Source organism: Haliaeetus leucocephalus, unplaced genomic scaffold, assembly GCF_000737465.1.
Source record: "Haliaeetus leucocephalus isolate CR32 unplaced genomic scaffold, Haliaeetus_leucocephalus-4.0 Scaffold185, whole genome shotgun sequence".
In the NCBI taxonomy this organism is placed as follows: domain Eukaryota; kingdom Metazoa; phylum Chordata; class Aves; order Accipitriformes; family Accipitridae; genus Haliaeetus; species Haliaeetus leucocephalus.
The window spans coordinates 647,095-660,417 of NW_010972621.1; the positions used below are offsets into that span (position 1 = coordinate 647,095).

At 38.1% G+C, this 13,323-nt stretch overlaps 1 protein-coding gene across 1 annotated transcript in view; it reads right to left on the bottom strand.

The window, feature by feature from the left end:
* The window catches only part of LOC104830263, a 42,301-nt gene extending 32,012 nt beyond the window's left edge, over positions 1–10,289 (bottom strand). Inside the window, 3 exon segments of the mRNA XM_010565060.1 lie at positions 5,995–6,099; positions 6,755–6,875; positions 10,192–10,289. Coding sequence (XP_010563362.1) covers positions 5,995–6,099; positions 6,755–6,875; positions 10,192–10,289 — 324 coding nt within the window.
* Between the last annotated feature and the right edge of the window lie 3,034 nt (positions 10,290–13,323).

Here is a 13,323-nt window from a genome sequence, read left to right on the forward strand (position 1 = left end):
ATATAGGAATAAGTAACAGCAACAACCAGATTCATGTGGAAAACAATTAAAATTGGCATCCAAAATGTCTTTACTTAAAGTAAAAAACTCCAGCTGGAGGATGGGAGAGAGCTTCCCATTTCAGTTCAATGTTTTTGTGGGGATAGCCATACAATTTGCTCCTTAAAGAAATACCTTAGCATTTACTTTAATACAGCTGAAGGGAATTGTAAATATACAGCACACTTTTTCGTTGTTTCATCTATTGAACAGAGCCATGCTTATTTGAACCTTTTCAAACCAGTCTTCAAAAAGTCTTGAAAACCTAATTGGCTCTCAGAGCAAAACAACATAGGACAAACACACACAAGTCAGCAGAGGAAGAGTTGCACAAAGGGACACCTTTGTTTTTATGGAATTGAAGTACGCTATTGACAGATTTTGGACAAAACATTGTACTAGTTGAGGAGAAAAAAAAATCAGAAGAAAACCAGAATAGGTAGGAATGGAAACCTTAAGTAAGCAGTCAGATGGCAAATAACAGGGTGACTTGCAGGTCCACTTCTGGAGTCTGTAAGGAGGAGTATTATTTTACCATTACTATGACACCCTTCTCAGGAATTTTTGCCCTCCTGTTTAGAGCAGATCCTTCCAAGCAGTGTATTGCAGCCAGGACTGACAGTCACTGTGAGATCTTTGAATGAACAATGTGTGTCAAGTTATTTAATGTTGACTAGGTCTGAAAAATTAAGGTGAACATTTCAACCTCTGATTATAAAAATGTTAACACTTGAAAAATTCAAAAGATTTGTCACTGTAAGCTTATCTTTAAGGAAAGGTGGCTTACTACTATGAAAGGTCTAGGTTTTTTTTTTAGAAGACTTTTCTCTGTTTCAGTGGCTGGAGATGTAGCCTTTCTTCTTGCTGGGTTAATGAAGGGGTTGAGATAGCCAAACACAAACTGAACATTATCTAATATTTACCCTATCACTAGTCAATACATTTGTTGCTCTCTACTTTGCATTTTATTCATACTAATTTATAAAAATTGGATTATATTCTGATAGACTTTTATTTGGGTTTATATTTTGATTAAATTGCTTTCATTGCTATCAGATGAAAGTATTACTTTTACAGATCAGGGATAGAGGCAAAGAGCTCAACTAGAAGCATCCTAATTTAAGGTACCATTTGCAAGACAGCTAACACCTGCTTTTTCAGATTAGGTAGTACTGCATAATGCTTTGAATGTTCAAAGTGCAAGGAACTGTAAATTAATTACTAAAAATGGAAAATGAAACATGGTATTTTAAAATGAAAAGCAGTTCTACCCTGACAGCCTTTGAAACCTATAATTTTCTTTCAGACTGAAAATATAAAATTGACAAGGTCTTAAAAATGAAGATTTCTAAAATGTCTTTTTTGGTGAGATGATATCATTTTGCCATAAGCCTTCTAAACTGGTATTAATCTGATGATGGCTGAATGATGAGTGTTGCTGTGGGTTTTTCCACTTGGCTGTTTTGTATAAATTTTGTCTGGACTTTCAGTAAGCAGTATTGTCATCTGCTGCCACACCGGCCATATCAGCTTTTAAAAGCAATTTCCTATGGTAGTTTTTAAAATGTGTTTTTAAAGAAGACTAGAAACAGAGTAAACTACTTCTGATATCAAGGTAACACTATGGTCCTAGGTTGTGATTATGGATGAGAGATGACAAGTTCTCACTTCAAATGCATTTTATGTTTATGCTTAGATATTTGTGTACTTCAGAACCACATCAATTCAATCTTATATAGTACTTTAGCATAACTTCTTCAATATCTGTGACTTGCAGGAAAGATCCAGCAGTCTTGAAACTAGCTGCAAGATATAGGTCTGATGTGAGCTGAGCACAGTGATTTAGATGACTCGTGCAGTGAGAGCTAGGTGAGAAAAAAAAGATAACTTTAAAATTGAAGTATGGGTCCATTATTTTCCTCACACCCCCTCTTGCTATTAACATATTTAAAAAAGCCTTTCAAGAGACTCTTTCAAAATGGGGGTGGGGTGGTAGGGAAGAAGGAGGAGGAGGGAGCTGAATATTTGCTTGTTCTGTTTTGCTTTTTGTCATGGTTTAATCCAAGCCAGCAATTAAGCACCACACAGCTGCTCACTCACTTTCCCCCTCCACCCAATGGGATGGGGGAGAAAACTTGGAAAAGAAGTAAAACTCATGAGTTGAGATAAGAACAGTTTAATACAACAAAAAAAGAAGAAACTTATAATTATAATGATAACACTAATAAAATGACAACAGTAATAATAAAAGGACTGGAATGTACAAATGATGCACAGTGCAACTGCTCACCACCTGCCAATCGACAATCAATTAGTTAGTCCCCGAGCAGTGATTTCCGCCCCCCCCCCCGCCTCCTCCCAGTTCCTATACTAGATGTGACATCCCATGGTATGGAATACCCAGTTGGCCACTTTGGGTCAGCTGCCCTGGCCACGTCCTGTGCCAACTTCTTGTGCCCCTCCAGCTCTCTCGCTGGCTGGGCTTGAGAAGCTGAAAAATCCTTTAGACTAAACACTACTTAGCAACAACTGAAAACATCAGTGTTATCAACATTCTTCAGATACTGAACTCAAAACATAGCACTGTACCAGCTACTAGGAAGACAATTAACTCTATCCCAGCTGAAACCAGGACACTTTTAAAAGAGGTTTCTGCAGTCAAAAAAATCCCTGTTTGGGGGACTGCTTTGCTCTGACAGAGGAAAAGTGGTAAAAGCCAAAAAAGCTATTCAGGTTCAATTCTGCCATCATTCGATAGTTGGCTGGTGTTAATTTGATCTTTCCCTCAAAACTGAGAAGCAAACTGGAAAAAAAAAAAAACAACAAAAGACCAAAACTCAAATAAACAAAAACCCCCAGAGGGGTGGGAGGGGAATTCAAAGGTAGCATGTTTTGGTAGATATGTGTCATGGTTTCAGCCCAGCCGGTAACAAAGGACCACGCAGCCACTCGCTCGCTCACTCCTCCCGCCCCCCCCGCCCCCCGTCCGGTGGGATAGGGAGGAGACGGAGGAGAGAAAAGTGAAAAAAAAACCAAAACAAACCGCAACCTCGGGTGTTGAGATAAGGGCAGTTTACTGGGACAACACACGCACACACGCACAAAAAAAAAAGAAGAGAAGTTACAACAACAACAATGAAAGAATATACAAAAGGAGTGATGCACAGTGCAACTGCTCACACCCGGAACCCGACGCTCCGCCACTTCCCCCACCAAAAGTCAAGAGAGCTCCCCCCGGCCCGCTCCCCATTTATATACTGAGCATGATGTCACATGGTATGGAATAGCTGCTGGGCTAGTTCAGGTCAGCTGCCCCGGCTATGCCCCCCACCTCCCAGGTTCCTGTAAAAATTAACTCTATCCCAGCTGAACCCAGGACAATATGTTATAAACAGATTTCAGAGTCCAATACTCTCTGACTAGGTTCTTTTAGATAGTTCTAGCTGTCGAGGGTGTAATGTTTAATATCCTTGTTCATAGATAGTTGATGTTACACAGGATTTCTGATTTAGCAGAGTGATACAAAAAATATATTGCATAACACAATACAGATGTAAGAAACTGTCATAGCCGTCAAAACAAAGGCAACCCTCCGTTCCCTTCTGTGTTGGCATAAAGTCAGCTGCTTTACAACAGCTGTGGTCAGTCACACCCTGCATTATTCCCTGAGCTTCATGGGCACATTGTGCTTGCCCATCTCCTCTGAGCCTTCTTCCACGGTAGGGTTTTACTGGTGGATCACAGCAGAAATGAATATTTTTTTCTTCTTTAATGCTTTCTCTACTAAGCTAGACCAGCTGTTGCATTTTGAGTTTTAATCAGCAAGAATAGTAAAGATACTATTAAAAATACCAGAATTCAGGAAAAGATAGAAAATCATGACTGTTGTTCAGGAAAGTGATGCAATATTCAAAAGAAAAGAAAAACATGGAAATGCATGCATAATATGGGGCAAAGTTCCTGAAGTTAAAGAATGATAAAAATGCACTGCAATGTTCTTTACCTGACAACTATTTGTGGGGCAAATGGATATGAGTAGCTTTCAGAAAGCTAGGATACTTGGTAATTGTAGTATCTATATCTACCTTCTTGCTTCCTCTAGCTAAATAACACTGCCTTCCTATGTCTATCCAATCTGGGAAATAGTCACCAGTTATTTGGTAAACATTATGATGTAAAAATACTTAAGATAAACAGAGCTGAGAAAGAAGTGAAGCAGATAACATTTAGGATTTTAAGCACAAAAATGATATTTTTCTGCATGAATTTTCAGCTATGAATTATCTTCTCTATTCAACTAGTCCAAGTGCTTTGGGACATGATAAAAATATGATCTTATATATATACATATATGATTATATCATCAGACATAAACCTAATAAAATCTGTAGTTTATGAAAAAAAAATTATTGGTTCTAATTAATTATTTTTAAAAGGACATCCAAAAACTTGATCTTTTGTAACAAGAGTAGTTTAAAAAGCTACCAGAGTAAATAGAATAGAATAGAATAGAATAGAAGAATATTTCAGTTGGAAGGGACCTAAAATGACCATCTAGTCCAACTGCTTGACCGCTGCAGGGCTGACCCAAAGTTAAAACATGTTATTAAGGACATTGTCCAAATGCCTACTAAACACTGACAGGCTTGGGGCATCGACCACCTCTCTAGGAAGCCTGATGCAGTGTTTGACCACCTCTTGGTAAAGAAATGCTTCCTAATGCCAAGTCTGAACCTCCCCTGGTGCAGCTTTGAGCCATTCCTAGACACCCTGTCACTGGATACCAAGGAGAAGAGATCAGCATGTCCCTCTCCACTTCCCCTCCTCAGGAAGATGCAGAGAGCAATGAGGCCACCCCTCAGCCTCCTTTTCTCCAAACTAGACAACCTAAGTCCTCAGCCGCTCCTCACAGGACATGCCTTCCAGCCCTGCCACCAGCTTGGTCGCCCTCCTCTGGATGCATTCAAGAGCCTTAATTTTGTTTTTAAATTGTGGGGTCCAGAACTGACATTCAGACACTAAGGTCTTAGTCCAAATATCAAGAAAATCAGTACACATAGTAGCCACAAGTGATACGTTTCACTTAAGATTTAGTTTCATGAGAAAACTGAAACCCCATAAATAACCTGCAACTGGAAGGGTGAGTCTGCTCCCTAGATCTCCATGCTTGATCTGAAGATCTGCTCTTTGCCTTGAGATGACTCAAATTTCTTGGATCGTAAGTGTTCATACTCACTGATACTTAGTGGCCCATTGAAAGAGCAGAAAGGTAATCTACCCAAAGAAAATGAATATTCTTTGTGCTGGGTTGGTAAGTTGAACTTGTTGCCCTTGTGATTGAGGGATCTGGTGTAAGGAAGAAAAATGAATCATTCAATCTGTGGATCAGGGAAGAAGGCAGCAGTAGTAGAGGCAGGAGATGTGGGGAATGGAAAAGGAAATATGGCAGAACAATGTCTTTCTTTTTCCTACAGCTGAAATCTTGAGCACTACTTTTTCAAATGAATCTTATGTTTGAATGGTTGAGAGGGGTGAGGGGAAGTAAACCAGAGAAAAATGTGATAATGAAATTTTCAGCCCAGACAATTTGGTAATGTAAGCTGCAGTAAATACAAACTTACAAAGAGAGGATAAAGATTGCTTTTAAGTAAAACAATATTTGGAACAGTGTTCCAGGCTGAGGTCTCCATTTCCACAGTAAGACATTCTCATCCTTAGTGATATTTAAGCATTATTAATTTTAGTTGTGTACATGTCACTATTTATTCTATGAGTTTCTCTTCTCCTTTGATGTCAGTCTGCTTTTATTTCCATCTGAATTGGTGAGTCATTATCACTGCATTGATGTTGATGGAGGGCCAAAAATAAAGATTTCTGACCTCTTAATTTAGGAGCAGGACAGAAACAGGAGAGGAGTTACTGCCCAGGCTCTTGGTGAAGCACCATGTCCCTTACTTTTCCAGGTATAAGGAACCTGCCATCTTCAGGCTGTTCTGCTTCTCTAGAGTTCCCTTGTCTCAGGACAATATTATTAATCTCAAGCTTAGAAACCAAAGTTTTCTGAACAAGAAAAGAAGATTTGTTCAAATTTCCCATCAAACACTCTTTATGAGGACTCAGCCTATGTTTTGCGAGTTCAAGTGTGTTTAAACAGTATTACTTGCTAATAGGTCTGTTTCCAAATGGCACTGTGGAACCATATTTATAATCTCATTTTGCAACATTATAGTTTGTTTTTAAAAAGAATATTGAATCAATAAATGAAGATCAATAGGACAAATGAAACCCTTTCCAAAATAGAGAAGTGGGGCATGTTATTCCAATTTCTGAAGCGAACGAAAGTTTTTCTTTACTTCCTAGAGTGAATGTATTTAAAAGAGATTAATTGTGAGTATTAGCAAATGTGATATGTGAAGTTAGTTAGCCAGTCTAAGCTCTGAAATTTAAATTACTTCAAATCTAATAACTTTGCAATGCATTGCAAAAAAAAAAAGAGCATAAAAGCTGTTTTTGTAGCATGGAAAATCTTTTTCCTATCTTACAATTAAAAGAAATACACAGGTTGTAGTATTATTTTGAACAGTCATGCTAAAAAAATCACAATATGGCCAAGGACAAACACTGGATTATTGGTTTAGAAATGGAATATATGAAAGTAACTTTGATCTGTTCTAATCAGACATGTACCAATCAACGGTCATGCCTTTTTGCTTACCTGGTCATGTGTTCCTGTCAGACTTCTGCATACCCTGAAAGTGGCACTGGGTGCTTCTTTTCTGGTGTATTCTTTAATTTCAATGGAGAGGCCTTGAAATTGTCCTGAGCCAATAACAATACTAAAATTGGGATGACAAGGCTGGAAAGCACAATAAAAAACTTGCATGTACTCTGCAACATTCTGAAAAGATAGGAATATGATCTACAGTGAAGAGCAGCAGCAACAATGAAGAGCAGCAGCAACTAGTAGGCAACTTACTGGTTAGTTGATAACTTCCAAATCTTTCAGAAATATGGAAAAATTCTGACCTCCGCTGACTGAAGGGATATACAGATTCTCTTTTCCTCCTTTTCAAAGTAAGCTTGATAATGAGAGAAGGTCTCTACAGCTGTCTATTTCTATTGATAAAGATAAATATATATGAGTTTTCATTTAGTCATCAGTTGTAATTGTGTATTTAATAAAAAGTGTTCAAGCCCTAATCCTCCTTTCTAGGCCCAAATGCATATGTAATCCTCTTTTATGTTTCCCTTTGCCAAATTTATACCACACAAAGGTGTTCCTAAGTCAATCTGAATAAATTTTGAGTGTGTTTTATAAGATGTGATCTCAAATGTTTCTCTGTCTATATCAAAGAATGCAATCATACTCAGCAAGATTAATCCTTTTCACAATTTGGTCTACCGGCTGATTGGAATCTTTTTAACCTTCTTTCCTTCTGGGGAAAATTTGAGTGAGAGCATGAAAAGTCCTTCTTCATTCGTGTTCCCAAAAGAAAGATAGGGAGTTGGTTTCTTTCCTGGCTTCAGCTGAACTACAACTGTCACAGAAATTCAGTATGCAACAAAAGTGGCATTTGCTTGATTCTAACTTATGCTCCTGTATCTATGCTCAGCTTCAGCAGCTTAGAATAATTTGAAATGTCAGTGGGCTATAATGTCAAGATATGGCTGTATTTTTCTGTTGATTCAGGACTGTGAAACAAAAGGATGGCTGTACTATGACTTCGAATAGTGAGGCACTGTAATACTGCTGTTAACTACAGAACAGAAAAAAGATGCCAAAAAATTACTGGTGCTCTTTAAAGATAAACAAAGACAGAAGGAAAGGTATTTGTTTGACAATAATAATGGAAAATTGTTTCCTTTGCATGGAAGAGAGAATCTCTCTGGAAAATAGAAACAAATGGTTATTTGTGTTTCAGCTTGGAGTCAAGTCAACTTTTTGACAGAGTAAACACTGAAATCTTAATGTTCTTATTGTTCTTATCTTACTTGTTCACGTTATTTAGAATTAATGGCATTTTATTAACTAGCCAAAGTTGCCGAGTACTGCATTTCTTGATCAAAATTATTTGGCTGCTGAATCAAATTGGTGATTTTTAAGAGTTACACCAGAAATGTCTGCCCGGTAAGCACCTTCATTGTGTCTAGAGGTTCACCTACGGCTAAGCAGGAATTAAGGAAATGTCTAGAAAAAAGCAGGTGTATTTGTAGATTGAATAGATTAATTCTTTACTGCACTTAAGCTGAGCAACTTTCAGGGAAAAGGCAGAGTAATATCTAAGTGGAAATGTCAACCTTATCTTGTAATTGAAGTGTGATCTTTAGACCAGGTGCTGTGACTGATGACACCACAGCCAATTTATTTGTGCAAAAGCAGCTAACAGGAATTAAACTCCAATATTTATACTTCTCTAGAGAGCCTTCAGCTTCTACTTTCTAACTTCTGAAACTGTCTGTATTCAGATATTATGTACTATTTAGTAGACTTTTTTTTCTTATTTAGTGGAAATCTACGGAGACCATAGTCTTTGCCCAGAAGAACCGGGCTCAAAAGTCTATGTATTAGCTAGGCAAAGCAGACATAAAATGCTGAAATAGTCCAGTTATGTGTCTTTTACAGCATTTTGGAATGGCAACCAGCTACTTTAACTTTTAAGCAAGTATTATGCTAACTATTGTATATTATTGAAAAAGTTGTCTTTTAAAATTATTTTTAAATATTAGAGTATTTTAAAATATTTTGTTGAATATTTAGCCCCAAATGTGGTTCTTCTTCTGAAGAATTCTTCTTTACTATTAAAGACTTTGAGATATAAAGTGAACATCTTGATGTCTTACTTCATTGTTTACTCCATCTACCAAATTTTACTCAAGCACACCTCTTTCGAGGCAAAGAAAACCAAGTGATGATAGTGGCTTTTGATTAGCAGAGAGAACGGTTCATCAACAGGAAAAGAACTCACAAGCAGTGTCCCACAAACAGGGTTCATTTACCCGGTGTGCAAGCCAATAACACACAGAGTTGAGGTATTTTCAAATTAATTTCATTGATGAGCATGAATGGGTACCTGTCTCAAGACAGCACACCCTTGTCACAAATATTGTCACATTTATTCACTTAACTAAGACATATTCATTGTTATTTTCCTTAATGATTGGTTCTTTCTTCTTCGCCCCTCATGTAGATTAGTGTGCAACTGTCTTCTTCTTAATCATTGTCTTCTTTTGAGTAGGTGATATCATTTGAGTAGGTGGTCAATGAGTCGGTGGTCGTGATCTCCCCTTTTATCTACTTCTTACTCTGTCTTGGCAGTTCCAAGCGGTTCTTCAAGGTTTATTGACCAGACCACAATCCATGACCTTTTCTGACATAAACATAAAGCCCCATTGTCTAGTAGTTAGTTCTAGTTATTGTTTCCCTATTTTAAATATTAACTGATGGGGCCTGTACACAGGACTTTAGCAGCTCCCTGGTTATTTCAATCATATTATATATTAATTGATAACAATGCTATAACTTCAGCTTCTACTGCTAGAGATTTGTGTGCAGTGAGAATGGAAGAAAGCCCCTGGCCTTTCATATGCACAAGAAAATTGATACAGTTACCAATATAATTTGATCCACTTTACTGGATAAAATTTTTTGTACAGCATTATGTGAAAGTCAGCTATAGTGATCCATTCAGACAATGAATTTCTAAACAAGGAAAGCAGAAAAAACTCTACTCATTTTACTAATTAACTACAGTAAATTGTTCAACAAGATTAAAGCTGTGACTTGTGTCTTTTGCCTTTATACAAATGGATAAACAATTAGAAATAGTTTTTTACATTATAGGCTGTGGAAATTCATGTGTTTAAACTATCTACTCTTCTCATTTTCTTGTATGTTAGAAAATTCCACTTTTGTTCTCCCTGGTGAGCCTATTGGTTATCTACTTAGTAGTAGTAGACTTCATGTTATAGCATACATCGATTCTAGCTACTGGCTCAAATTACTTTTTCCAAGCGCACAGGGGATGAAGGGCTTCTGTCATCTATATTCAGGTTATATTTATGGGAACAAAACTTTGTGTGTTTGAAAGGGTAAATGGAAATGATGAGTCACGTCTGCATTACAGCAGACATGCTTCAGTTTTGTTGCACTACCTTGACAGTTCACTTGCTAGAGGGGATAATGTAACCAAATTAGAGCCCTCTGTCAAGTCTCTGTAGGGGTCCTTCTTGTCTTTCACAATGTGGAACATCAAGCCAAAAGGGAATTTTAGCACAAATCAGTTTTTATGGCCGCTGGTATTTTCTATTATGTGAGTTTCAGAGAAAGAAGCTAGGGGAATTCAAGCACACTGAATTTTCTAAGCTATCTGTTAGATGAGATGGAAATAGACAGATAACGGAGGAGGTTTTGAAGGTGGACTTTTATTTTTAATTTACGTTTCTTCAGGGACACATTATTCCTTGGGATGCAGGCTTACTTTACACTCATAGTCACATGATGGACTATAGAATGTCCACAATGAATCACTAGTTACTCTTTTTTTCAAAAACAACTGCATTGTCTGGGCAAGTCCAGTGAGATATTCTTTACATGACATGATAATGGAGTTGTCTGGCTTGCAGCATCCACACCAGAAAAAAATGAAATGTCATTTGAGGGTCACCATGAGTTCAAATGGAGAAGCAGATCCAAGACTAATCAGAAGCAGATTAAGTCCTTTTTGTGACATAAGTGTAAATAAACAAGAAATGAGTTTACAATACCTTTTTTCTTTTTCCTGTCTCTCTAACAGGAGTCATTTTTGGTCTTTATGCATACATTCCTAACCTAGTTTAGTTATGTTACAAAATCTTTTGAAGCATAAATATTTTTCAAGTTAAAAAGAATTAAGAACTACCGAGTTTTATAGAATTAAACTGAAGAACAAAGGATACAGCAGTTCAGAAAAGAAAAGATTTTACCAGATAATCTCAAATAGATCAACCTTGACCTTTAAAAAAACCTCAGCAAAAAACATTCCTCAAACAGCCCTGATGTTTTTGTTAGTATTTCTGCACAAGTAACCTCAGTGATGATTCAGGCAAGTATTCAAATATGACATTGATATTTCTTTCCTGTTAATTAAAAAAACCCAAAACACCCCCCCCCCCCAACCCCCCCCCCCCCCCCCCCCCAGCAGTAAATCTCCCCCTCAAAGCTGGAAATAGAACATTTCTCCTTCTTCTTTATGTCTTTCAAAAGCCTACTTTTAAGTATAAGCTTGGGAGAAGTAGGGAGTGAGTTTTGGCAATTCCTCCAGCCCAAATGATATATTCAATAATTCATTAGTAATGTCAGGTAAGCAAAATCTGTAACAGATTTTTTTCAAACTGGCAGTACTTTGGGTGTGGAGTAGAGGTGAGGTAGGGAACTTACATTCAGAATACAAAAGGACTTAATGCTTCTCAGCTGCCAAAACATAGAGTGAATTTCCCCTTTAGGTAGTTTGATACTGCTTTGTGTCAGTGTTGCAACTACAGGCAACTGGATTGGATGGGATAGTATTGGGTAGGTGCCCATCTATGAAAGGGGTTATTAAATTCAAGATTTTTTTATTTAAGCAGATTACCTGTAACACTAATAGTTAAACATATGGGGATTATAAAGCAGTGAAAATGTGCCTTCAGATTAATATAAAACATATTGCTACCTGCAAGTCAAAATGTACACTGATGACTTTGGATCTGGGTGTGAAATGTGATCCACTGATTTTCAGAGTTTTGGGCCTGATTTATGGCGTGGAATCTTATGAAAATTGTTTTGGCAAAATACAGATTCTAATAATGGGTCAAGTTCCAAATCATGTCTGGTGACTGCTAGTGGGGATGGTTGCTGTAGTGCTGCCCATGTAATTCCAACCGATACGCCTGCAGGGTAAAAGAGCACTATTATCTCCATTTCTCACATAGGGAAGTTTAGGTACTGACAGGTTAGTGTTACTCCAAGTGATATGGCACAACAGATAGCAAGATGTCATGGTTTAACCCCAGCCAGCAACTAAGCACCATGCAGCCGCTCACTCACTCCCCCCCACCCAGTGGGATGGGGGAGAAAATCAGGAAAAGAAGTAAAACTCCTGGGTTGAGATAAGAACGGTTTAATAGAACAGAAAAGAAGAGACTAATACTGATAATGATAACACTAATAAAATGACAACAGTAGTAATAAAAGGATTGGAATGTACAAATGATGCGCAGGGCAATTGCTCACCACCCGCCGACCGACACGCAGCCAGTCCCCAAGCGGCGAATCCCTGTCCCCCCCCCCACTTCCCAGTTCCTAAACTAGATGGGACGTCACATGGTATGGAATACACTGTTGGCCAGTTTGGGTCAGGTGCCCTGGCTGGGCATGAGAAACTGAAAAATCCTTGACTCTAGTCTAAACACTACTGAGCAACAACTGAAAACATCAGTGTTATCAACATTCTTCACATACTGAACTCAAAACATAGCACTGTACCAGCTACTAGGAAGACAGCTAACTACATCCCAGCTGAAACCAGGACAACTGGGCATGACGTCCCATGGTATGGAATACCCCATTGGCCTCTTTGGGTCAGCTGCCCTGGCTGTGTCCCCTCCCAACTTCTTGTGCCCCTCCAGCCTTCTTGCTGGCTGGGCATCAGAAGCTGAGAAATCCTTGACTTTAGACTAAACACTACTTAGCAACAACTGAAAACATCAGTGCTATCAACATTCTTCTCATACCTAACTCAAAAACATAGCACTATACCAGCTACTAGGAAGACAATTAACTCTATTCTAGCTGAAACCAGGACACAGAACAAAGGATAACATCTGCTCACTTGGTTTGCTGATTCTCTCAATTTTTTTTTCTAGTGTCCTGGGTTCAGCTGGGATAGAGTTAATATTCATTTCTGCTGTGATCCACCAGTAAAACCCTACCGTGGAAGAAGGCTCAGAGGAGATGGGCAAGCACAATGTGCCCATGAAGCTCAGGGAATAATGCAGGGTGTGACTGACCACAGCTGTTGTAAAGCAGCTGACTTTATGCCAACACAGAAGGGAACGGAGGGTTGCCTTTGTTTTGACGGCTATGACAGTTTCTTACATCTGTATTGTGTTATGCAATATATTTTTTGTATCACTCTGCTAAATCAGAAATCCTGTGTAACATCAACTATCTATGAACAAGGATATTAAACATTACACCCTCGACAGCTAGAACTATCTAAAAGAACCTAGTCAGAGAGTATTGGACTCTGAAATCTGTTTATAACA